Source organism: Choristoneura fumiferana, chromosome 11, assembly GCF_025370935.1.
Source record: "Choristoneura fumiferana chromosome 11, NRCan_CFum_1, whole genome shotgun sequence".
Taxonomy (NCBI): Eukaryota; Metazoa; Arthropoda; class Insecta; order Lepidoptera; family Tortricidae; genus Choristoneura; species Choristoneura fumiferana.
In genome coordinates, this window is record NC_133482.1 from 6,311,502 (window position 1) to 6,338,175 (window position 26,674).

Sequence of the window (26,674 nt, forward strand, 5' to 3'; positions counted from 1 at the left end):
ACATAATAGAAATCGCTGTTTAAAAATCAGATATTTATTTATAGGTATACATCAAGATTCTCATGTCAAACCATGATATAGACGATGCAGAAATATCTTTACCACCCTAGGGTTCTTAAAGTTGGTTTTATTTTATTTGAACATGAAAGACCATTTTCACTTAAAAGCTGTTTATTTTCTGATGTGGAAACAGACATAAAAATGGTAAATCGCTTAATCACTCGATTACCTACCTATACCATACATAATGTAACTAAATTATACCAATAATTGCCCCAACTTCACACAGTCAGGTGCAAAAATATTTATTTATTGGAACCACTCAAAAATATCGTTACTGCGGTTTTATTACGTCGAGAAAAAAGAGTGGCACTTACATATTTTTGAAGCGTAAAGTGAATTCATATTTATATACTCGACTGTACCTACGTTATAATGGATATCAATACAGTAAAACTGTTTACAGTTCATAAATTATCGCCCTAAGATGAATTAAGAAAATATTTGCATTAAACTTAGTTTGCAATTGAGACACGCACATTGTTATTTTGGTATGGTTAAACTATCGTAATACGGCCTCAGAACGTTTAAATCATGAGTGCGCTCGCGCATAATATGCACTATCTATACACTCTTCTGCAGATGCACAGTCAACGTCATAAATAAATAATCACTTTTCTACCTTGTCGCTTTCAATCGGTACACAATTTCGTATGGCTTTTCAAACATGACGTTAGAATGACAAGATACTTTTGTACCTCACTTCTTCGTGTGATCACTTTTGTCATCACTTATATATGACGTTGACTGTTCCTAGTACATAATTGGTTTCCATTGGATTTTAACGCAAAAGTTCTTATTTATCATGCTCTCTCAATCAGCTGCAGTACCCATCTTACAGCCGTTTTGACAGTTGTCACTAAATAATAAAGTTCAATATAAAGAAGCGAGTGAAAAAAACGGTGACGGTACGGAATCCCAGTGACGCATCGTATGCGCACCGTTTTTATCGCACGCCCTCCGCACCGCTACTCAAAATACGCAGTCGGTGCGGAATCGCAGTGACGTGCCGTAAACGTCATGACGTTTGGTGAGCATTGCGTATTTCAAGCAGCGGTGTGGAGAACATGAAATAAAATTACGCTTACGGCACGTCACTGCGACTGCGATTCCGTGACGTCTCTGTATTTTGAGCAGCGGTGTGGCCGCTCCTTTGATGGATATGAAAATGTCACTCATTTAACCCTTTGAATGCCAAGAACAGTGATTGGCGTGTGACTGATCACTTCATTCAAATATAAAAGCGTTCAAAAGGTTAATACAATAATTCATTGACAATTCGGGTGCTGTCGCATTCCGATTGAAATCCGACTTTCCCCGATAGAAAAACAGTATTCACTAGATCTATAGGTAACTGATACTTATTCCTATTTATTAATTCAAATAATACTTGTAGGCAATAGATTTTTCTAAGTCATGCGGTAAGACTTGTTTCTGGTTTACATAGTGGACTGAAACAATATTATTGGTTATAATTAAACCGTTAACGTCAAAATGTCCCCCAGGGACAGTTGTTTCCAGCCACAGGAAGAGCACGACTGTGTCCACGGTGATGTCTATGTTGTATCGGATTCCTTCTGGTACACTCTCTGTGGTGTTTGACACTTTGATCTGAAAAAAAAATACAAGGATGCTCAAAGTTGTTGAAGGAATGTATAATCAGCCTCTGGACACCAGATCAAAGTCTTTTAACTTCCGACGTACCTATTAGGTAATTTTGTGCCTAGATATAAACTCTAATCTGATCAAGTATAGGTAACACAAACGAAAATATACCTACTAGAATAAGTACCTAATTGTAGTGTACCTACCTATGTAACGTGGTATAGAAAAACAGTCTAACATCCAATTACAAGAAATACAATTAGTAACTCTTCCCGAGTGAAATAACGAAATAAATGTAATGTTCAAAATATACTAGGTAAGTGTCCACGTGACATGTCGTGCTAGGTGCTAGAGGCTGATTCGTAAGAAAACGTATCAATCAGTACATAAGCAAACTTTACCTGAATAGATGGCTTCTTTAGCCCAACTACGGATTTGAATGGTTTCGGAAATACGTAGTTGCACGGCGTCCTAGTCACCCCGTCCGCCGTTAGTGAAAACCTTAAAAATATCTCATCAATCTTCTCTTTCCATAATTGAATATTAATTGACAGTTTCTTAGAACTCAGCGGGTCAGCGTTGGCGGCAAACATTATCGATTTGATAGGCGTCAAACTAGACCAGTTAAAGTAATCTATAGTAACGATTCCGCCGGTTACGGGAACAAATCTATCATTAAGTAGGTATATTTCAACGTCATTCGTGAGAAGTCGTCGAGGTGATATCAAAACTGGTGCAAAGAACGACTTGGCAAAGTAATGGAGCATTTTCCATTTACCTCCATATTCTGAAAACGGAAACAATAATATTTGATTATACAAAACTAAAATAACCAAGGTCATTTAAAACACATTAACAGCATACCAATGCTAGACCAAGAAGGAGCCTGCCAGACATCATTTAGCTGCCAATACAGAGCACCCATAGTGTACCAGTCTGCTTGGCTTTGTCTGTAAAACTCGGTTTCTGCTTTCATCGACATTGCTTGTGATATCTACAAAAATTTAAGATAGAGAGATACGAAATGTGCTGTTCAGTTGAAATGATTCATATCATAAGTACGATAAGAGCAATGTACCTACTTGGCTGTAATAGATATACTTTTCGAAGTGTTTCGGATCATTGGTGCTCAATTGTAAGTGACGTGTCATTTGGTAGTCAATGTAGCCGTATCCTCCGGGGCAGTGTTGCCTATGGACCGAGTACTGGCTATGCACGTTATAATCAGACTCGTTTTTCGTAGCCGTGCTCATTGTCAGAAGCGAGGGCAAAGACTGAAACCCATATTCTGAAGCAAATCTTGTTTTTGGGTATATATTCTGGTTCCAATTATCTAAAAAGTAGTTATAATAATGGGTGTCCCCATAACTTGGATCGTAAGGATTTTGTGCTATGTACCCTTCTTGTTCCGATTCTTTCCCATTCGATGGGCTGGACACTACGTAGCGTCTACCCGGATCTAAACCTTCAACGATGGGCTTTATTGTATTAACGTATAGTTTAATGTAATCTTCTTTGTACGTGATAAATTCCGAACTGGTAGCGTACCAATTTCCGCGCAACGCAACCTCGTTTTCATTATTTCCAGCCCATATCGCTATTGACGGGTGATGCTGCAGGCGAATTACGTTCTGTTCTATTTCTACCTTCACGGAGCTGTAATTTAAAATCAGCAATTAATATTCAAACTTGAAACTGTGAATCTTCGAGGTAAAACGTGGATCTTGAAACTTACTTAAGAAATTCAGTATCGGCTGGGTACATGGAGCAAGCAAACAGGAAATCTTGCCATATCAGGATGCCAAGTTGGTCGCAACGCTGGTAAAAGTAGTCTGATTCGTAGACCCCTCCGCCCCACACACGAAGCATGGCCATGTGAGCTTCCCGAGCGGACAACAGAAGACTGTCCACTACAAATATTTCAAATTATATTTAATAAACCAATACCCAATAAAATCAGTTTATCTTGAGAAACTGTAGATAAAGGAAACTGTTAAAATTTACCTGTTTTTTTATCCCCTCCGAGTTCGGGAAGAATGTTAGCTGGTATCCAATTAGAACCTTTCATGAAAATGGGATAGCCATTTACTTTAAAGTAAAATGTGAGGCCTGGACCGGCGGTATTGTTACCTGCACGAACAAGCTTATTTTTAACGTTATGTTTAAAGTAAATAATCTGCAGATAATACAATAGAAAACAAAGTTGACACTGAAAAACAAATGAGATAAATCAGTGACATGAATAATCTCTCACCCGGTAGTAAAGATGTATCCTCTTCCACCACTTCCAAAGTACGGAAACCAATTTTTTGGTGTACATCATAAATCTCTTTTGATTTGTTGGAAACAAAAATTACGTGAAGGTCGTATAATGGCTGCTTTCCAAATCCATTAGGCCACCAAAGGCTTATAACATTCTGCAATAGGAACATCAAAGATAAAACTTGTTAAATAAGTCATGTTGACAATATTTCAGCCGTCCGCCCAAAAGTGGTTAATACCTTGCTTATAGTCATATTTAGTTCAATCTCATTTGCTCCGTCTTCCCTCATATCAATTTCCACATATTCTCCGACTTTGATAGTTTGGTTACCGTCCACATTGATAGATGCTGTAAGATACCCGTAGACCTGTCTTCTTTTAGCAGACTCTAAATGTGCAATTATCCTTAGAAGCCAATGCGCGTTAACTTTGCTTGTGTGGATGGTTACTGATCTAATTATTGCTGTATCATAGAATTCGATGTAAGCGGGTCTCCTATAAAACAAAATATTTCATTTTTGACTCACATTTTGCTATTAAAGCAACAAAAATACTGGAACAGCATATTCCTATGGAAGCGAAGACGTTATTAAAAAACTCACCATAGTCCCACTGATGGAAAGGCTGGACCCCAATCCCATGCAAAAGATGCTTGCATTTTCCGCAGCTGATTGGCGTGACACTCCCCGTGGTACAGCTCCGGGACGCACGCCGGTGCTGTAAAATACTTCTTCGACCGCGACCGAGCCACTTCTATAGGTGATGCGAAACTCACTTTTATTTCATTGACGCCTGCCTGTAAAGAAAACTTAATGTAAAAACTATCGTAAATGTTGGCATTACTGCCTAGAATCCTATTTTCTTCAAAAATACATGAGTTTTGAGTCGAGCTAACCTTGAGGTGAGGTTTGATATCAAAAACGTACCGCACAAACATATTGTTTGTGCTGCCGACAGGGCTTCCGTTGACTTCGATGAAAGACACCGTATCCACGCCTTCCAGCACCAAATGAGCTACATAAGTTGCCGGCACCTCTTTTACTAAAATGAGAAGTAGTTTGCTTTATTACCTACTGTAGATTAAATTTCGAAATTATCCGTACAATAATAATCATACAGAAAAAAGAACATAACTTTATTATCTTATAACTGCAATCTTACTCGTAAATTGTCCAGTATACGTCCAAGAATCGTACGCAACCCATCTTGAGGCGACATCGTTGAAGCCGGACAGGATGTCACCAATTATACCCGCTTTCATGAGATCCGAGTATATGCCACCGGGAACTGATCCAAACAGCTTGACAGCTGTGAACACACAAATTACTATATGAATGTCACAATTTAATTATATAAAAAGAAGGAAACAAATATTGAGTTATAGTTACACTACTGTGTAATATCGCATTTGTTGCTGATAAACACGATACTTGACCGAAACGAAGCTACGTTATGTTATGAATTGAAGGTAGATGTACTCACATCCATTTTTGTTCTCGATTGACCACGTAACATTTGCTTTAGATGATAGATCGATCACAGTAATGCATGCAACATTGCCGAAAGTCCATAAGGTAAACAATGTGAAGTACGTCTTCATGACAGCCATGTTTGATGTGAACAAGTTTCCAGTTATGACCAGGAGGTCAGTGCTGATAACGGATTGATTGGCTCCTAATCGCAGTGCATATTTACGCTCGACTTGTGTTGGACGAACATACACGCAAACTGTCGATAAATAGAGAAAGCATTTAATGCAGTGGTAATAAATGTATTAATAAATTAGAAATGCAAGTACTAAAGTACGTTCGCCGACCACGAAGAATTTCGCGCAATGACCTCCACTACTTGTCTCAGTCACGTGCGCGTGAATATTTGGCGTCGCATTCCTACAAATTCATCTGACGGCACATATTTACGCGCGAGCAACAGAGACACATAGCGAAAGGTCATTGTACGAAATTCTTCGTGCGAAAAAATGCGATTGGTATTATGGTCATGCATGAGTCGTGCACATCACTATCCAGTGTCCAATGATAATCAGTCATTTATGTAGTAGATACGCATTGTTTTAACAAAACAACCTCGTAAATTTTTTGGACCACAGAACTAAACAAGATGAATAATAAAAACCGGCCAAGAGCGTGTTGGACACGCCGAAGATGGGGTTCCGTAACCATTACGATAAAGTAAAGTAATATTTTTCTATGAATTTTGTATTCTGTTCGGAATCTTACAAGTTTAGATAGGTATATTTTATACCTTAGGCTGCTATTTACTCTTAAACTACTAATAATTCTCAAGCAAACTTAGCCGCTATAGTTTTCCTTGTAAGTTTGATATTATACTTTATACCATCATGATTTTTTACAAAATTTTCAAACCAACAGTAGCTATTAGAGGGGGAGACCCTAGATTTTAATGAAAGTTTGCTCTTTAAAGTTGAATATTTCGAAAACCGATAACTGGCTCGAAAAATCGTCTTCACAAACCCATTACTTACAGTGGCCGTGGTCTCGTGTAGACACTAGACACGGCCACTGTAATGTGGTCGAAACGTGTAGGTTATTATTACATAGGTACCTACTCGTTTTGTTAGCGTGATAAGTCCCGATTGTGGTATTAATTAGATGTATCTTAGTTAGTAGTAGTTAATTACCTAAGATACTCGTACGTTGCAAACAATCCACCAATGTCGTACTCCTCGAAACAGCACGCACGTCTCAAACGACAAGAAATACACTACTAAATCTATCTATTCGCGACGCCCTCTTATCATCTGTCTACATTAATATTATGTATACAAATGAACAAACATGTTAGCATTGTTTTATAAATCACCACTCGAAAATAAAGTAATCGAATGAGATAATCCTTTGTATCCATTGCAGCGTGCGTCATATTCATATATACCGCCACCCGGAATTGGGTCATCGTGCATCGTGCACATTATAGAAATGGATGTAACGAAATAGTAGATTGATAACCAAGGGTGGAAAGTGACCCAATTCACCCGAGATCGCCAATAGTTCGAGGGGAAATGGGTAATTTCACCCGAGTTAAACACTACTTTTCATTTCGACTGTGAGGAAAGTAAAATACTACAAAAAAAAGAGAATAATAATAAATTGAATTTACTTATATCCAACCTCCAAAGGTACCTTTTCGACCTGGCCACTTACCACGGCCGACTACAAAACTGGAGGTTGAACGCGGAACGAAGACGTTTGACCTTTATTACTTATTTATATATTCCTTCTCTTTCTTTCACATTTCACGAATGACTTCCATCTCTTTCTTAACCTAACTAAAGAAAGAGATGGAATATGTTCGTGTCGTAATAAAGATCAAAATTTCTTGTTTCAAACGGATGTTCAGCGTTCAACCTCCAGTGTTGTATATGCTCCTTGGTCACGAGTGGATCTAGATGGCCATGCCGAAACGTGAAAAAAAAGTTTCATTGACGTAACTCAATTATCTTTGACTCCGTGGCTAATCGATAAATAAAAAAATACTTTCCACCCTAGAGATGAAAACGAAATTTTCCACCCGGCTATCTACCCATGAAAATTAAACTTTCCGAACAGGAGAGATGAAAAAGTTTTTAGACATGCCAAGTTAAAATGTCAATGTCAAAAAGACTTCGCTATGGATTTTTTTTCTCTATATACGTCCATTCAGGATAACATTGGACTCTAGAAGGTCACAGAAGAAGGGGTTCTAAACATTTTTTCGTAATAATGATGATGATGATGATGAATAAAAGAAGTAATAAGATGAAGACATATTTTTTTTACAAAATAACGCAATATTAATACGTAATTTGCTACGTAATATTAATTTGATTTATACATACATAATTTAATAACTGTGTTTCGAGGACTCATGCGCTCTCATTCCCTGTTTAAAAATATTCTACTCGTAGTTACTGCTATGAAGTTCAAGCTTTTTTCCATTCCAAATTTCATCAAATTTGGTGCAGTGCTTTAGTTGTGAAAACTTAATTATTCGTATATGATTAAAGGTCATCACATTTTGATTCAAACTGGCGATTAAAAACTATAATTATAATTGTGAAAGTTTGTAAGTCTGTACCTATGTTTGTTTGTTACGTACCTCTTCACATCTTAACCGCTGAATCGATTTAGGTGAAATTCGGTATACAGATAGTAAAAGTCCCAGGGATGGACATAGCATAGTTTTTATCCGGGAAAATTGCATAGTTCCCGTGGAATAGCAATAAACGAATTAAACGTGAACGGAGTCGCGAGCAACAGTTAGTTAATGAATAATTTAAACTAATATTGACGTCTTCGATATTTTAATTTGAATTTAGTTTAGACCGTATACTTACTAAAAAAAAGCAAATTTATTAAATGACTTCCTAAAATGTGCATTATAAAGAGCCTATTTTCTTTCTGTCCATTCCTATATTGAACAGACTGTAACTATACCTCAATACACTGGTACAGTCACCTGCATTATCTCTGCATTACCTATGTCTGTGACGGCGGAGCGTGCAAAAATATCTGACACGTCCTATCGACCCTAGAAATAGACCCGTAGGTATGCCCGCTTTGTTGTGTCAGATATTGGTGCTGGTGACTGTACAAACAAGAATTAGGTACTTCTAAAATTAACCATTCATGAAAAACACATTCCACACAACACATCCTCGCACATCTCTGGTGGAAACGCAGCTTTAACCATCATCCCAGCCTATATACGTCCCACTGCAGGGCACAGGCCTCCTCTCGGAATGAGAGGGCTTGGGCCCAGTGCGGATTGGGAACTTCACACACACCGTTGAATTGCTTCGCTTTGCACCGTTGAAATGTTTTCCTTCACCGTAAAGCTCGTGGTAAATTCCAAATGTAATTCCGCACATGAATTTCGAAAAACTCGAGGTGCGAGCCGGGATTTGAACCCACGATCCTCTGCTTGAGAGGCCATAGGTCAAACCATTCGGCCACCACGGCTTCCAGCAAGCTTTAACCAAGCTTACTTCATTTGCGTGCGTGTAACTTCTATAATATATAGCGTGTATTTTCTTTTCTTGGTTTAGTTCAAAGCAAGACGAATTTCATTTACATTGCTACTAATCTATGCGCAGGCACTCTACCTTCTTAATCTTTATCTTATAAATTATGATTTCCCTCCGAAAAGGTCGTGCAGTGCCAAACACTAGACGTAGGTACCGAAGCACTTACTTGAAGATCCGATGATGATAATGGTCCCCTTTGCTTCTATTAGTTTTATTTCCATCGGTGATAAAATGGATTTTGTTGGCGACTGGCTGCGGTGTGACCTTTTTTATAGTTTGTCACTTGCTTTTTTAATATGTTTTTACAATGATTGTCAGTTGTGATTTGTTTGCCCGATCTGTCGGTTTCAATACATAAAATTGTCCTTTTTCTTATTAAATAACTATCATCTAACACGTGTTTCCATCAATCTTCTCATACAGTCCACCACTAGCTATCAGAATTAAATGACAAATATTATGATAACATGTGTGACGTGACGATCGTGTTTCTGCCAATGTCAGTAGTTGGTCAGTAGGTCAGTAGACAGATAGTTTATTTTTTTTAATATGGCTCTGGTCATCGTTCATCCAATCCACCATCACGAACTGACCAACTTATCCGTGAATCGGACCAAGTAAAACTACACTTTATGCGAACGACATTATAACTTTTTCACAGATAAGTTGGGTGGGTTGGGCAGTCTGTAGGTACGTCTCATATTTCGCTGTCTAGATTTTTTTACTATACAATGGCGAAACCCACTAGACACTGGCAAAATTGTCCTCTGATGGACAGACCCATATTTTTTTTAAACAATTAATATGGCCATCGGAGAACAATTTGGTCGAACGTAGGTAGTGTGTTTTGTCGATAGGTTTTTTTCTAACGTAAAATTTATTATTAATAATATTATTATTTCTCTGTATGGCGTGAAACAATCTTAATATATAAAAATGAATCCCTATTTCCCTTGGTCACGGCATCACGCGTGAACGGCTGGACGTTTCGCTAATCATAATCCGCAGGTGGTAGGACCTTGCGCAAGGTCCGCCCGGATTGCTACCACCATCTTGCTCGCTAATCCTGCTGTGAAGCAGCAGTGCTTGCACTGTTGTGTTTCGGCGTGGAGAGTAAGACAGCCGGTGAAATTACTGGCTTGAGGTATCCCATCTTAGGCCTCTAGGTTGGCAACGCATCTGCAATACCCCTGGTGTTGCAGATGTTTCTGGGCGGTGGTGATCTCTTGCCATCAGGAGACCCACTTGCTCGTTTGCCATCCAGTCGAATAAATAAAATAAAATAAATAAATAAATTATTTTTTTGTTGTGTTTGCTATTGTCAGGAGAAGGTTCTTATAAAAGAAGATTTAGAAAATTAAAAAAAAAACTACACCGGGGGCGAAGCCGCAGATGTATAAACATAGGTCAGATAGGTCAGATGCGAGCTGTCACCTGCCATCTATGTTTAATTCAAAGAGCATATAACCAGATTTAGGGAATAATAAAAATAGTAACGATAATTTTATTGCCGAAAACTTATAAAATAACAATTAACCATGGAAAGGATAACGTTATATCAAGAATTTAGATTAATCGAACGCAACGAGAACGAAGTTAACGTTGCTTGGAAAGGTAAGCTTTCACAATATGTACCTATGGTAGAAAAACCTTTTCGTTATAATTATATTAACCCCATTTACCATAAGTGTTTTGCACTGATTGTGAAAGACTACGAGTACCTTTGGCTGCCATTGACGCGTGCGCGTAAATTGTGCGTCATCTTTACCTACCATCAGGCTTGAGCTTGACGTAGGTATGCTCAAGACGGACATATTCATATTCATATTTATATTCATTTATTGCGATCATGTTCATTTGTACAATTATTGTAGACCTTAAAGTAAACATGCGAGTAGGTACATGATACCCTGTTAGGGCACTGCAATTTTCTTACATCGATGCAACCTGATGCAATTTAACGAGACCAAGATCTCTTGAACCACCGCCTATCCTCAACTTATGCATCTCGTTGTTCTCATTCAACTAGAAAGGAACACCCATACTAGGTACCTGTGCAGGAAAATCCGCAGTTTCGCCAGAATGCGAATAAACTTGTCAGTCAAGTTGAACCGAATTATCTTTGCCGAAATGATTACATAATCCAATATGGCATAATAAACACGCGCAGCCATGCGTAAGGTATTTCCCAGATTTTAAACGCGTTTTTTAATGTTTCGCACTAAGTATATTTTAAGTAGAGGTAGTTGAATTATTGATTAATCTTCTCTGTACTCAGTATACCCAAAAACGATAAGATTTTCCAGGACTATATTTTTACTTTACCAATCAATTATTGTACTTTATTGATTAAAACGAAAGTTCCATTCTAATTTACAGTAGACGAAAATGTGCGTTGCGTGCATCGTGTCCAAGAACGGTGTGGTAATTGAAGTTAATTAATGCACATGGGTCTCCTTGAATTCTTTGAAATGTGGTGTCTCTTAGTAATCGTAGAGTGGCATTGTGTTGTCTTACAACACCTTTCCCGAGTGTGTCGCCATTACGTCACTACTTTGAAAAAAGCTGGTATTTCAAAATCGATGATCTTTCCGAGTGAACTTAATGAACATTGCTTTAAGGGTCAAATTTGTTGACGTATTGATTTGAGATACGAGATTTTTCAAAGTAGTGACGATAACTAAACATTCTGTACCTTAATTTAGTGATTCTACTTGTAAATAGTCTATTAATTCGGTGTCGCATCGCAATAATAGTGACTTAAAGCTAATTTACCTAACCAACACTAATTTATTTTAACAAACTAAAAAAAAAAACCAAAACAGCTGTCAGTGGGTATGATTGCTATCGTTCGAAACTTTTGTGAATCGAAGCTATGTTTTTCTAATAATAATATAAATTTTCAATTATACCTTTTACTGCCCCAAAGATATAACAACACAGTATAACAAGTTATACTGTGGCTTCACTACGCGCCCTCACGCCGCGGAGCCACTGCACCTATACTCGTACTATAATCTCTAATGGATACGCACCGCAGTCTTAGTGCGTTCAAATTACACTAATCGATTTTAATTTCCAATTACTTACTCAAAGTAATAAAATGCTTCAAGCCAAGCTAATAAATTCTTACTACTTAAATTCTTACTTCTCAATGCTTTCAGGGGCCCATCTTCTCCTATTCTTCTTGGCTTTTGTGTTCGGCTCATTCTGCACTTTCTGTTTCCACATCCTGATGTACATGTTCGAACAGAAATGCGTGCTGTACCCAAAGATAGTGTCACATGCGTCGCTGCGACAGATCGTCTACGAGTTTTTCTCTATCAATGCTGATAGTAACGAAAAGGGTGATTCTGATTACTTTATACTTAACGACCAAAATAGAGGCTTTTAACTTTAGTTACCTATGTAGAATTAAAAAATCAAAAAACCCGACTGCCTTAAAATATACTAAAAAGATGAAAACAAGTCTTCTAGTGGGCTAAAGTTCAACATACATAGGAAAAATTCGTGTCTAGATTCCTGTCCAGCGGTGGTGTAGGGGTTATAGCACGCCGCACGGATTGCTGAGGACCTGGGTTCGATTCCCAGCGCTGGTCTCTTTTTCTGGTTTTTCTGTGCATCCATGTCTCAGTTTGTATTTTCGATATGGTTTCACGGGATACCCGTAAAAGTAACAAATTTGGAGTTGAAATAAAAAATACAAAAAGACTCCAAAAAACCAATCATAAAGTTCAACAGTCGGGTCCCATTAGGTAACAATTTTTGAGTGTCACGATTTAAATGGGTCCCGACCTAGCCCACTTGAAGACTTGTTTTCTTCTTTTTAGTATATTTTGAGGCAGTCGAGTTTTTTGATTTTTTAAATTTATTATTTTATTTCACACTTTTTTAATAACTCTGTGAAAATGGTACATTATAACTATTATAACCCATATATATTTAGAATGGGCTAATTATTAGCTTTGATATGATACCTCACTCGATAGATTTGAATAAAAATCATTTTCACCTCAGCACCTCAAACAGGCAGGTTTTGCTATGAGAAATCAGTGAGCAAAATCGCATTTTGCTCACTCCGTGAGACAAGTAACTTTTTATTATTTTTTTAAATGCTGAGTTGGTCTACTCACTGAATTCAAATATTTGAACTTTACTTTGATCTGTCATTTCACTTCAACTCGAAAAAAGCAAGAGATAGGATCAAATTGTCGATTACAAACTATTAAATTTTTGGTATTAAAAATATATCGAAATATTCCAAAATGTAAATTTTCCCGATCTTTAATAAAGTATGCAACCTCGTTGCACGAAAGCCGCTTCTCTTGTTTTTTTTTATAAAAGAATTCCGTATCGGCCTCTACAGTATAATTATTATGTGTTAAATTGAATGATTTTTAACAAATTATTTATGATCATTCGAATTCATATTTAAAAATTGTTCAACCTTTTCAATTACCCCGAGATCGCAATATAAAAAATAAGTGTGACATTAGTACAAGAAGTTAAGATTGCATGTTATGAGTATGCGATTTGATTGTAGCTACTGGACTCTTTTATGGTTTTAAATGTTGATAATAATCGGATTCTATTTTAAAAAAATATGTTGTTTGAAACAGGTAGAGGGTTACATTTAAATTACTGAGGTAAAATTGTATGTGTCACACGAGACCAAATTGCATGTATTTCAAGATCTCAGGCACTTGACGCTCGTGATTCATTATAAAACTCATTCAAAATCAACAGTTCGGAACTTTGCTTGTAACTTTTTGAAAACTTACAATTTATGATTTTCTAATGTTCGCGTTATTATTCAATGACAAAATCATTTTTTGAAAACTTCTTTTGAGTGATTTTCAAGAATTTCATACAGTGCATTAAGACGTCAATGACATCATTTATCAAAACGGTTCAGCCGTTGAGTAGTTACGAGAGGACATAGAAATAGACATAAGAATACGCGTAGTGTAAAAGACAAGATTTTCAAAATGGCAAAAATGGAACCCTTACAGGTAGTTTCGCCATGTCTGTATCTATCCGTCCGGGGCTTTTCCCAAAGATTATCATTATCAGTGCTAAAAAGCTGTAATTTTGCACATATAAAAAAATGGTAAAAAAATTATAAAAAGAAACATTTTTAGGGTACAGTAAGTGATCATTTCTGTACCTTGTCACTTTCAATCGTTACACAATTTCGTATGGCTTTTCAAACATAACGTTAAAGTGAGAAGGTACAAAAGTGATCACGTATTTTTTTTGTCGTCTAACCTTAGAACTGTGTTTTTTGATTGCATTGACTCTAAAGTTTAGTGCAGCTTCAAGAAATGCCAGACTTGAAGTATTTGATATTAATTTCAGATTGATACCACCTTTAAGCTTGAAGGCCTAGTGGTTTCACATATGGGCTCTCAAGCAGAGGATATTGAGTTCGAATCCGGGCTTTGCACCTCTGACTTTTTAAACTTCATGTACGAAATCACATTAAAACTCACCAAGAGCTTTACGGTTAAGGAAAACATCGTGAGGAAAACTGCGCAGAACCACGAAGCAATTCAATGGTCTGACGTGTGTTAAGTTTCCAATCCGCACTGAGCCCGTGTGGGAATTACAACCTGAGAACTCTCATTCTGAGAGGACGCCTAAGCCCAGCAGTGGGACGTATATAAGCTGGATGACCACCCTTTTTAACCCCCGACGCAAAAAAGGGGTGTTATAAGTTTGACCACTATGTGTGTCTGTCTGTGGCACCGTAGCTCTTAAACGGTGGACCGATTTAAATGAGTTTTTTTTAATTTAAAAACAGAGTTTCTAGCGATGGTTCTTAGACATGTTTCACCAAAACCGGTTCAGCCGTTTTCGAGATTCGAGACTTATTTTTTAATCCCCGAAGTAAAAAGATACGTGTTAAATAAGTTTGACGCCAATATCTGTCTGCCAGTGTGGCATCGTAGCTGTTAAACGAATGGAGCGATTACGGTGCGGTTTTTTTTTTACTTGAAAGCAAGTTTCCTTACGGTAGTCCCTAGCTAAGTCTCATTAAAATCAGTTAAGCCGTTTTTGAGATATCGAGCTTTGAAATTACAGTCGGGGTTATTCAACTTTTTTAAGCTGATTAGGTTATTTAAAATTTACTTTCCTTGAAGCTCCTGAGCTGCCCGTAGACTTCTTAAGCACGCAGTGGGTAGAGAAGAGCGTGTGCTATCTGCCGACTTACGTGCCGCTCGTGTCGGGACTCTTCGGCCTCGTCTGGACAACTATGTATCTGATGTGTTCGTCGGGCGCTTCTAATCTTACTGGGTACCAACTTTTAACTCTTCGTCACTTTGAACATAAAAACTACCGTGAGTACTCATCCATCCATATCCTTGTCGGCGGCCGATCGTAAAATCTGCCAGATCACGAAATTCCTAGGCATATCGTGAAATGGCGCCATTTCATGAATTGGCTATGGGATATCCGCTATATCGTTCAAAACTCACCGTTTAACGATTTGCCTAGTGACGTTTAGCTTGCACAAGGTCCTACCACCTGCACATCTAATGTCGTATCAGGAGCTCAAAGAATTGGTAGAGAGATTGATAGAGTTTAATCGAGTTCGAGTTAGTTTATGCAGCTCCGGGAGAAAGACCTATGAATTATCCCGAAACATGTCGAGCTACAGTCGATTTAGGACTAGAGTTATCCGTCACTATCTCAAATATTTACGTACAGTCAGCAACAAAAATATACATACGTTTGAAGTGCCAAAAATATGTATGCAGGACTTTATTGCTTAAACATTAAGGTCGTGTACCTGTACATATTTTTTGCGCTTTAAATGTTTTCACATCTTTAACACACTAAAACGTTATTCATTTCAAATATTTTCGTGGTGTCGAGCAGGAGGATAAGTTAGGGACCTACTTTTATTTGGACTTGAAAATATTAATGAACAAGCTAAAGTAAATAGGATACGCAAAACCTACCTAAATATTTCTTGCGTTCTAGCTTCCGCTAGCTATTTTAACTTTTAAACTCACTTTTGTTCTGTCCCTAACTGAATGCTCCTCTCATCCACTCAAAAGGTTGACTGGTAGAGATCTCTTAAAGGGATAAGTTCGCCTTTATACATATATCTCAATCTGTCAATATAAAGAGTTTACATACCTACCTACATAATGTACATATTTGCCCTTATGATGTTCTCATTAATGTTTTAGGCCCCCTCGCTAGTTCCTTCTAAGTAAGTCGGTATCTGGTGCCGAATTTACGAGTCAAGGGTATAAAGTCCCGAAGTTCTTAGTATAAACCGCGATTTAAATGCTTGTACCTGCACAAAACAGCTGAAGAAACTTTATGTTCTATTCGATCATTGTATTGTGGTGCAACTGTAGTGGCACGATGCAACATTACGGTCTCTATAGTAAATCCATCATCGTAAACATCTTTTGCAATATCGACATACTGAACTAACGCGTACCTACTTCAACCACCGAATGCAAGTTGAAAATCCAGTCCCATTTAAATAACAATTGATAAGTATTTATGATTTTGACATGATGAAAGAAAATATAGGAATATCGAAAATACAAACTGAAATACAGATGCATAGAAAAACCAGAAAAATAAGACCAGCGCTGGGGATCGAACCCAGATCCTCGGCATTCCGTGCCGCGTGATAGATTAGATTAGATTAGATTAGATTTATTTATTACCTTTTGAAAAAATACATTATAAGCACATGTCAGTTAATTACAAGAAATTCACAAAAGGATCGTCAAATGTATACAAAAATAAATAAATCTTATTAAGTATAATAAATAGTCAGCGAGAATAAAAAATAAATAAATTTAAAATGTCAAATTAGAATTCAATTCAATAATAATAATTAAAAGCAAAACAAGAATATTCTTAAATCTAAGTCAAATTTATGCAATAGGAACCAAACGAACAATCAAATAATTAAAATGTCAAAATACAATAAAATTAAATATGAAATTAAAATTCAGTTCACAAAACTGTGAAAAATGACAACAAAACAAAAACAAGAGTACAAAACAAGGTAAGTACATAAAAACAAAAATGAAATGCATATATGATACACCGCTACACCACCACTGGACAGTGATACAGACACTAATTTCTCCTATACACCACATATCTCATGAGCGAGAAGCGAGTATAGCTAGAAACGAGTTGACGAGCAGCGAGAAGCGAGTGTGTACCTAGTTCCAATAGTTTGGTAGCTGAGCTATAAACGAGTGTTCGAGTGCGACGGGCGATTACTCGCAGCACTTGTTAACCGCCAAGTTAACATGGCTAAGCGAGTATCGCTGGGCTAGTTTTATAGCTCAACGAATTTTATAGCTGTTGTCGCTGCGACAAAAGAGTGAAGAGAGAATTCTCGCCGGCAGAGTGAACAGTTAGCGATCAACTATTAATAAACGTGTTTCTTTTACTCGCACAGGATCTATATCTTTGTTCGTTTCTTGAGCGAAAAAATTGACGATAGCCAATTGCTTCCTCGCCGGCGGTGAGACAACCGCCTATAAGAATACCCTAGTAGAGCGCTGATTTTCAGCCAGCACCATTGGTGATACTCGGACCGCTAACAGATACCTATACTACACAAACTTACTTTATTTATTATTTGATATCAGATTGCAAAAGCAGTGGCGTGCTCAGCCGCCTATGTTCGTATTCTCAGTGGCAATGGGCAGTCTGTGCATCTACTCTTCGGTCATCACCCACAGCGGGCTTCAAGATCTGTGCAAAAAACTGGCTGAGGTTACAGGTAGCAGCTCGTAAGTACATTCTGTGAGCCTAGTCTATATTAGATTTTAAACAATATGTGTTTATGGGGATCAAATACACGTTATTTTCTATGCTAGGGATTCCCAACCAGTGAGGCGCGCCATACTTAGGTGCATAAATAGATATAGCTTTTTATTAAAATTGATCTTTTTTTCTCTTTAGTGGGGAAAAAACAGATACAAACACAATTATTAGCAGCAAAACAAAGCATTCTCAAACAAATAGACTATAAAATATGTTAAAAATTATCTCCGCTGTGCATTGACTACTATGAATTTCGATTCCTCGCCCTTAGGGGCATACTATTTTTGCATAGCGTTGGATGTGATACAGGGCAACAGGCTGGGAATCCCATTGATATTGATTTCATTATTAATTTCTATCCGCTGAACAGGGATCTTGTCTAGGAACTTACACTTCCCGGTAGCACATCATTAAAACTTAAACGGTTAAACTCTAGCACATCATTAGCGATTAATGATTGAACCTCTAATCGATAATCTGGATTTTAAAGTTCCAATAACAATTGCTCAAGGTTTTTCTAATAAGTCGTAATTTGAAGCTACAGGAAGGTCAATATCAAAAAGGGCAAATCAATCAATCCAATGAGAATGAAGTGATGAGATCATTTTTAATCAAGGAAGCATCCTAAAAGCTACTTACCTACCCAAGAATCAAATTAATTAAAATATAGATCTACTTATATTCATCGTAGGTAGGTAGTTGAATGTCAGGTGGGGGGAGCTCGCACATGTTGTTCGCCTTCTGTAACCTTTGTTTCTTAACGTGCCTCATACGTCCTACTACCCGGCTATCCCTCAATTAGGCTGCGTTTCAACCAGAGATGTGCGAGGATCTGTTGCGAGGAATGTATTTTTCATGATCCAATAGGAACGCTTCATTTACCGCGCCTCGCTGCACTCAGCTGTTTCCACCAGAGCGGTGATAGGTATGCGGTGTTTGAAGCGTTGAATGAAGCGTTTCTATTGATTCACGAAAGACATTCCTCGCAAGACATCCTCGCACATCTCTGGTAACCGCAGCCTTAAAACTGCATCTAGTCTTATCCTGAAAGTCAATTCTGACTGACGGCCTGTGCGTACCTGTCGCTATACATAAAAAAACAATGCAGATGGGACACGATTAATGCATGTCTACATAAACGCGAACACTATGTACGGTCAGTGGCGGATCTAGGATGGTCATTTGGGAGGGGACATCCACAGAAGAACTCAGATGCCTTTGGAAGGCAACTTGAGCCCTTCAACACTTCCCCGGTCCCGCCACTGCGCACCAACAACGTTGGCACTGCCCGCTATTATGAGACACACACACAGCCTTTAGCTATAATCTATAATTCACAGCTGCACATACACTGTGAACGTGGCAACGCTGGCGTACGAACGGCGTATCAGAGGCGTATACCAAGCCACGCAGCTGACGATTGTGACGGCGTGGCTCCATACAGCTTGCTGGCTGCTCTCTGCCTTGCTGACTCTGGTCCGCGTCATACTCGCAATCGACTTCCAACTTGTGCGCGTTAAAGCTGACCTAATTGGAAATGTCGATAGGATGTTGGTAGGTACTATCGAGCTAACTGAATCTCAACTGAGACTCACTTTAGAACCATTTCACAGAAAATGTTATATTGACATTTCACTACCTGGGAATTTTCCTAATCATTTGGTTATATATGACACTCAATTTATGTACGTTCTACGGTGGGTCAGGAATCAAATGCTCCGATTGCATTGTTGATATAAATAGGTATCTAGTGTACTAGAAACTACATGAGATGACTTTCTTTTTTTGCATCATGATCGGAGCTACCATGAGACTTTGAGAGTTATTGTTGTAGGTACAAATGGATTAATGACGATTTTTTAAATAACATATATTATCGACCTGGTTGTGGTCTTTTTTTGGAAAGCATCTAGGGTGGTGACAATTTCAAAACAAATTTTATTATTTTGTTTCTTGTTCACCAATTACTGATTATTTTGTAGGAAAAATATGAAAGACACATTCGCTCGGTATCTCCAGAAGCTTTGACGGGAGATGATTCGACAAGCGATGACAATGATGACGTTTTTGTTTTGCCTACTAGAGAAGGAGGAGGAGTAGTGACTGTTGATATGCAGTCATCAAATATGAAAACAGAAATACCGTCGAATAATAAGAAACAAATTTTCTTGTCTGATAGTGATACAGTATTCGTATCAGAACACCCACCAGAAACATCAGAATTGTCTTTAGTGCCTGAAGAATACAATAAATTAGCTAGAATAACGGCTATCCATGCAGTACCAAGAAAACACCAGTTCATTGTCAAACTTATTTACCGTCTATTAGAAAAATTAGAATTGCCAGAAACAGAAATCGATGAAACTCCAGTTTCAAGGACCTTGAGTGAAGTGACCACTGGTTCATCGACAATTATCCGTCAACCTGGACGACAAAACATAGTTTACCCACGCGAAAGCCTCAATGAACTTTTAAGTCCAGAGCAAGCCAACGAATTGGCGCTAGAGATCAGGCGAAATATTATTGATCAAAGAACTGGTGAATTAGCCGCAGGTAACTTGACTGATTCTCAGAGCTCAGATGAATCGCGAACTAAAGAGACGCCAACTAAGTTTCAACTAGAAGTGGAAGAAGACTCGTCATACAACCTTACACCTGAACTGCAAGCGGCGTTGGAAGCGAAAGAACGAGCAGACGAAGTAGAGTTGGACTCCTCAGAACCTTCTACTTCCAAAAAACCTTTACGATCTGCAGCAGTTCAAACAGACGGACAGAACCTATTTGAACGAATTTTAGATTCCATTCGTACATTTAAATTTGAATCACAGAAAGATTTAAGTGGCACCCAAGAAACAGATGAATCTAACAGCGATGACTCAAAGAATAAAAAAAATACAAAAAAGAAGGACGAGAATACGCAAACCCCCAAAGAAAAACAGGATTAAGAATCCAATTCTTCAGCGGTCCGTATAGAAAGCTTCATATTCCTAATTTAACTGGTAAATGATGCGTCTTTTCTCATCGTAGATTGTTCCTTTTCTTACTTACTATTGCTGAAGATTCTAGAGACGCAGACATTTTTATATCCGCTATCTCCAATTAACGCGAGTAATAGTCTTATCGGTAAATTAAGAACTTTCGTCAATAAAATATGTAATTTTATAGGTAACACTTTAATTTTTAAAATCTCAAAAATTTCACATATCTAGGGATGTAACAGCGATACCGTTAAGGACTAGATTCCATTTTACAGGAGTCTAAAAGGAATACTAGAGGTTTGAGTTTTTATTGATAAATTACTCGAATTAATTTTAAAAGTTCGTAAAACTCGTCTGTCGCAACTCAATATGCTATTAACTCAGTTACCGTACCGTAGTCCTACAAAAATAACTCTAAAAATGTGTCCGTCCATCCACGGTTCAGCATTTGCAAAATATATATGTATGTATATGAATAATAGGAAGTTATTTATTAGGTTACACTAACTGATCATTGATCGCTACTAATGAAGCTATTTCGTCGAAATCTTTGATACAAAGTGACTTGACGCGGTCACGTGGTACACTTTAAATATCGATCAAAGTTACGAAACATTTGTTAACCACAATAAAAAAAAATGTTTACAGAGGTATTCGGTCAGGCCAGATATTTGTATTAAAAAAACGTATGTTCGTTCTCAAGTATTGGGTGTTCAATATGTATATATTTATTTAAATATGTTTATCCGTTGCCTAGTGCCCATAACACACGTCTTGCTCGCTTTGAGATTGGGTCAATCGGTGTCAACTGTCCCGTGATATTTTTTTTTAATATTTCGTTACTGAATTTATTTAAGGATACGTAGCTAGCTAGTATTATGAATCTATCCGTTTTCTCAGTAGATAAAAACAACGTAATGTTTCGACTGTAAACGGCTCACACCTCAGAGTTTTCGAAATTAATGTGCAAAATTACATTTGCAATTTACCACGCGCTTTAAGGTGAAGGAAAACATCGTGAGGCCTGCACTAACCTACGAAGCAATTCAACGGCGTGTGTGAGTCCAATCCGCACTGCATCCGCGTGGGAACTACGTCTCAAGCCTTCTGATTCTGGGAGGAAAGTATGCCCAGCAGTGGGTCGTACTTTAGGCTGGGATGATTATTATGACGGTAGAGTGTATAGACCAGCTACCAAACAAGGCACTGCGTGAAATTTCGTTACCGATATGGAAATAGCCGTGCTTTCATCATGATATTAATTGCATCAGTGTCGTGGCGAGCGGTGTCACGGCCGCCGTGTTGGTCCCTGCCGCACGACACCCAAGTTCGAAGCGAATTTCGCAAACACATGCACGCTCTCTCAACAATTACATATTTATTTTGATCTTAGTGCTGAACTAAGCCTACACCCTTAATCTTATCAAGTTATAATACATACAAACCTTGAATTTATTTATTTAAATAAATTTCACAGCATAACAGTAAAAACCAAAGCACTGTGCGACTAACATAGAATGTTTATTCTGTACAAAGAATGAACAGAGGAAATAATACACTAGATTGTAAAACTATGTAGGGGTTTTTTATTTAGGTGTTTTAGGGTTTTAGTGAAGTAAATGTAAATACTTTGTATTCACATTTTAAAGTCACAGTTTACAGAGAACTGCATGCGCCTCCTGAGTAAATGAAAAAAATATTTCCTCTGACTCTACATAAGCCAAATTAGAGCCAAATTTGTTATAAATGCAGTATACCCGCAATTGCGGCCCTTATACCACAAGATGTATCTGTCTCAACCTCGTTGATGAAATTTAATGAAATTTTAATATCTACTTTATGACCTATCTATAATGAGTCCATATTGACTAGCATAAAATCGATCCTCCGATTTTTTTCCTGCTACTGATTTGTAGCCAGAATCATCACTTCCGAATTTTTTACTTCATAATTTTATTTATCATAAATTTGTACTAGGTACCTACCTACTTACCAACTGCGAGGTCATAATAGACAGTTATCAGAATATCGTAATTCATAACGTTGTCACTAAGATATGTTTGTACTCATAATGCTGGTTTTCATATTTCATTCGTTCATACTCATCAATTTCAATAAACTTGTTAATCATAACATTTAAACATCGGTAAGTACCGTTTTTTTACGTTAATTTAACGTTAATGCGATGTTGGAACTGTACTTGAAGTTTTTATGTATTATTATCAATATGAAGGAAAAATAAACGAATATTAATAGGCCAAGACGATGATATTGATGAATTATTTACTTAAGTTGTGATTATCCTACTTTAATGGTGGCAGTTCGGTTCTGTAGTGGTCGTGGTTCTAACCTAACCTACTTTACTGGCAGCCGTATGGTTTTGGGGAGATCGCAGTTCTAACCTAATCTAACCTACATTACTGGCAGTAGTTTGGTTCTGTATGGGTAGCAGTTCTAACCTACCCTACTTTACTGGTATGGTAGCCGTGTGGTTCTGAGGGGTCGCAGTTTTAACCTTACCTAACCTATATTACTGGCAGTAATTTAGTTCTGTATGGGTTGCAGTTCTAACCTAACCTAACCTACTGTACTGGTAGCAGTATGGTTCTGAAGGGGTCGCAGTTTTAACTAAACCTAACCTACATTTCTGACGTCTACTAAAACTTATAAGACGATTGAGGGTAAAATTCATTTAAAATTGATTTGCTGACGAATTGTTTTTTCTTGGTTACTTACATATATTGTGCTTAAATAATTTCTACAGTAATAACATCCAACAGATGGTGATTGCGTTGTCATCGAAATACTTATTTTATCACATTATTTTTCACCAAACGAAAGCAACGCAGGCCATAAACTGTATAATAGTGAAGCTTATAAGTAGCTACAAATAAGCTTTAAAAATATACTTATGATAATGGAGTTTTATGAGTACAAAACAATATGCTTAAAAAAATTATGACAAAAAAAAAGGAGTTTAAGAGATATTTATGACAACTGCCATTATGGTTTTAAATGGTTCGGAGTTATGATCGGTAGTAATAATGACTAAGTATTAATAGTGAGTATTATGACAGAAAATTGTATGACAAACATTTTCGGAGTTCCAATAATCGGGGTTGAAAAATTATGCCAACTTTGGTGCACCCATCTATAACAGTTATTCGAATTTCGCGAAATTTCATATACCTACGAGATTGAGTCAAAGACCCGTCGAAATGTTTCTTTTGGAAAGTAAAATGACACAGCTACATAAAAATGTATATATAGAACTTGCCATTTAAATATAAAAAAGCCGTAGTAGCCTAGTGGTTTCACCTACGGTCTCATAAGCAGAGGATCGTAGGTTCAATCAAACCCGGGCCCGCAGTGGGGCCCGCACTTCTGAGTTTTTTTAAAGTTACGGGCGAAATTGCATTTCAGTTTCTTCGTGTCCGTAACCACAGAATAAGTAATAGTCCACTGGAGCGGGACAATGAGCGTGATAAAAATCTGTCAATAGAGTTGCATAAAATCTCCACTCCTCTTTGCAAAAAAAATTCAAAACCGGGAAGCCAGAGCGAGGACGCGGCGCGAGGAAGAGGCGCGGGAAAGCGGGACGAAGAAATAAGTGCAAGCGGGGAAGCGGGTAAGCTCCGCGAATGGAAAAAACAGTCCACAACTCCCCTCCAATTACTTTCTCGCTCCGCTCCGCTATCTAGCTCCGCGCCTTTGGACAGACACAGTCCGCAACTCCGCTCCGCATTTCCCCCTCGCTCCGCACCGCTGCCTCGCTCCACTCCAGTAAAATAAAATTTACCATCAATACCTACCTAATTATGTATTATATAACATGATTTACGTTTAACTCTAAAAAAATAGCGCGTATTCGCCGCGGTACCTTACACGGCAAGGCATTTAACTTAAGTAGGTACCTTTAATGACTACTACTTTGAGAGAACTGGAGACTGCTCAACGAGCAGTGCTTAAGGACATGCTAAGTAAACCTCGCAGATTCCCCACTAATGAACTTTATTGTGTAGCTAAAGTCTTACGTGTACGTCAATTATTTATTTCAAAAGTAACTACAGTAATCCACAAGTTAACTGTCTCATCCAAAGATTTTGCAAACCTTACCAAACAACGCAAATATAAAATACCGACACCGACCATAAGAACAACATTTGCGAGGCGATTGCCACCTTACACCCATACATACATTTATAATAAAGCGTGTAAGCATATAAGAAATATGAAAAAGTTATCCCAAAAAAATCTCAAAAAAGTTATTGAAACTTGGTTGATGACTCTTAGCTACGATGAAACTGAGGAGGTTATTGCAGGCAGCCTGTAATTAAATTTACACACATATACACACGCGCACACACGCATACACACACACACACACCCCCCAATTTTGGTTAAGAATTTGTTTTGTGTCAACTTAGTATTAAGTAGTTCAATTACTTAAGTAACTGCTGTAAATTGAAAATTTTCTGGTCTCCGCGATACAGGCCCAGAGTCTAGTGCGGAGTCCGCCGATGAATCTAAATTGTAACCTTGTTATATTTCAAATAAATTCTTACTTCTATCTTTCTTTCTTTCTTAATACCTTAAATAAATTACCTTAAACATAGTAAGTAGTCAGATTCGTCGCCGGGCCGGTTCAACGCCTCAAATCCTCATTATTGCAAAACCGCTGCACCTACATACGTAAACTTGAGACGAAATGTGAACTTGACTCACTAGCTCACGCGCGGGGAACATTTTTCGCATTCAAGGTAAAAAGACGTTACACAAGCTAAACCTGCACACTTTCTGTTGCGCAAGCAGCCATCTAGTTACTTTTGTGCAAATATATTTAGATGTGGTCACTCGACGTGGACCTCTTGGCCTTGTCCTGGCTCCTGATCGATGATGTATTGCTAATGATAAATCAAGGTATTTGGTGCTTGAAGGTAATGGGGTCCATTGATCATTATCATTGTTTCTTATTTTAACGAATTATCAGAACATATACTTAAAAAAAAATAAGGGCCACGTGAATTATATGGGTGAAACGGAAATACTTATAAATATAATTCTTTATTAATTGCCTGGCCTGAAATTTTATTAATACAACATAACACTTAAACTTACTTCATTCAATTAAATGTATTCAATTAAAAACGAAAACATATTTTTGATTTCCTTTTACCGGTAAAATTCAAGTGGCCCATATATTCTTTTGAGTAGTATAGATAGTTTCTTCTACTAGAGTATTTTAATAACTTTAAACAAGTATACTCGGATACAAAAAAATATTAAGGCTTACGATTAAATTAGTAAACAACAAATAAAAAACAAAGGGTCACGCCCGGTGGCGTAGCTATCGTATGGCCAGGTGGTGCAGTGCACCAGGGCCCCGGAGCTCAGGGGGCCCTCTAACCTAAGCTTTGAAAAAAGAGGAGCATAGAAGAAAAAAAAATCTTGTGAGCAGGCTTGAGCCATTTTTTAAAATGTTTTGGAAGGCCAATATAAGTTCAAGCTACGTGGAAAGAGGGGGTGAGGGCTCGATTCTTTCTCTATTCACCGGTACCACTACCATGAGTTTCAGTGACCGTACTCGATAGCGACGGCGTAAATTATTTGTATGGAGAATAAAAATAAATAAAAAATCATTTATTGCCACATCATAATTACATACTTAGTTCAGTTATTAATCAAATTCATTACATGATCTACGTTCCGGCAATGGGTACCAATCTCAGCGAATGCTGGACACATGGCAGCATGCACCCAGCGCTGATTTTCAGACCGGCCCCTTTAGCGGAGGCTAGTTGTAACATTACTATGCTACAAAATCATTATTTGAAGACGTATAGTAAAAAAAAATATATATTAAAATAACAAATAACAAACGAAACTAATTACAAAAAATAAAAAAAAA

At 37.6% G+C, this 26,674-nt stretch overlaps 2 protein-coding genes across 6 annotated transcripts; one reads left to right on the forward strand and one right to left on the reverse strand.

The window, feature by feature from the left end:
- Positions 1 to 154: 154 nt before the first annotated feature.
- On the reverse strand, positions 155 to 11,971 carry LOC141432579 (beta-mannosidase-like). Of its 5 annotated transcripts, none has more exons than XM_074094207.1 (13): positions 11,884 to 11,971; positions 5,410 to 5,655; positions 5,089 to 5,235; positions 4,823 to 4,968; positions 4,530 to 4,723; positions 4,167 to 4,422; positions 3,920 to 4,082; positions 3,670 to 3,795; positions 3,401 to 3,575; positions 2,748 to 3,321; positions 2,530 to 2,659; positions 2,067 to 2,452; positions 155 to 1,671 (listed from the first exon to the last, which is right to left on the reverse strand). In XM_074094207.1, the coding sequence occupies exons 2-13, from the start codon at positions 5,534 to 5,536 to the stop codon at positions 1,435 to 1,437; spliced, it is 2,661 nt and encodes an 886-aa protein (XP_073950308.1). In that variant the 5' UTR covers positions 5,537 to 5,655; positions 11,884 to 11,971; the 3' UTR covers positions 155 to 1,434. The 5 variants fall into 5 exon arrangements, with proteins under 5 accessions (XP_073950308.1, XP_073950306.1, XP_073950307.1 ...); XM_074094205.1 differs by lacking the exon at positions 11,884 to 11,971 and adding an exon at positions 9,138 to 9,273; XM_074094206.1 differs by lacking the exon at positions 11,884 to 11,971 and adding an exon at positions 6,587 to 6,695.
- Positions 10,448 to 26,466, forward strand: LOC141432582 (uncharacterized). The gene is made up of 6 exons (XM_074094221.1): positions 10,448 to 10,585; positions 12,136 to 12,318; positions 15,115 to 15,268; positions 17,611 to 17,754; positions 19,129 to 19,342; positions 19,771 to 26,466. Exons 1-6 carry the CDS (start codon positions 10,510 to 10,512, stop codon positions 20,731 to 20,733), a joined length of 1,734 nt encoding a protein of 577 aa, XP_073950322.1. The 5' UTR covers positions 10,448 to 10,509; the 3' UTR covers positions 20,734 to 26,466.
- Positions 26,467 to 26,674: the final 208 nt, after the last annotated feature.

What these genes read in the sequence shown, in the direction of transcription:
- LOC141432579 (XM_074094205.1), bottom strand. Translation starts at nt 9,192, where the DNA reads ATGGAAATAAAACTAATAGAAGCAAAGGGGACCATTATCATCATCGGA. An exon ending in GTATACTGGACAATTTACGA is followed by an intron (nt 4,969 to 5,088) that starts GTAAGATTGCAG and finishes TTCTCATTTTAG; the next exon opens with TAAAAGAGGTGCCGGCAACT. An exon ending in GCCGATACTGAATTTCTTAA is followed by an intron (nt 3,322 to 3,400) that starts GTAAGTTTCAAG and finishes TTTAAATTACAG; the next exon opens with CTCCGTGAAGGTAGAAATAG.
- LOC141432582 (XM_074094221.1), top strand. Translation starts at nt 10,510, where the DNA reads ATGGAAAGGATAACGTTATATCAAGAATTTAGATTAATCGAACGCAAC. An exon ending in AGTTAACGTTGCTTGGAAAG is followed by an intron (nt 10,586 to 12,135) that starts GTAAGCTTTCAC and finishes CAATGCTTTCAG; the next exon opens with GGGCCCATCTTCTCCTATTC. An exon ending in GAAATGTCGATAGGATGTTG is followed by an intron (nt 19,343 to 19,770) that starts GTAGGTACTATC and finishes ATTATTTTGTAG; the next exon opens with GAAAAATATGAAAGACACAT.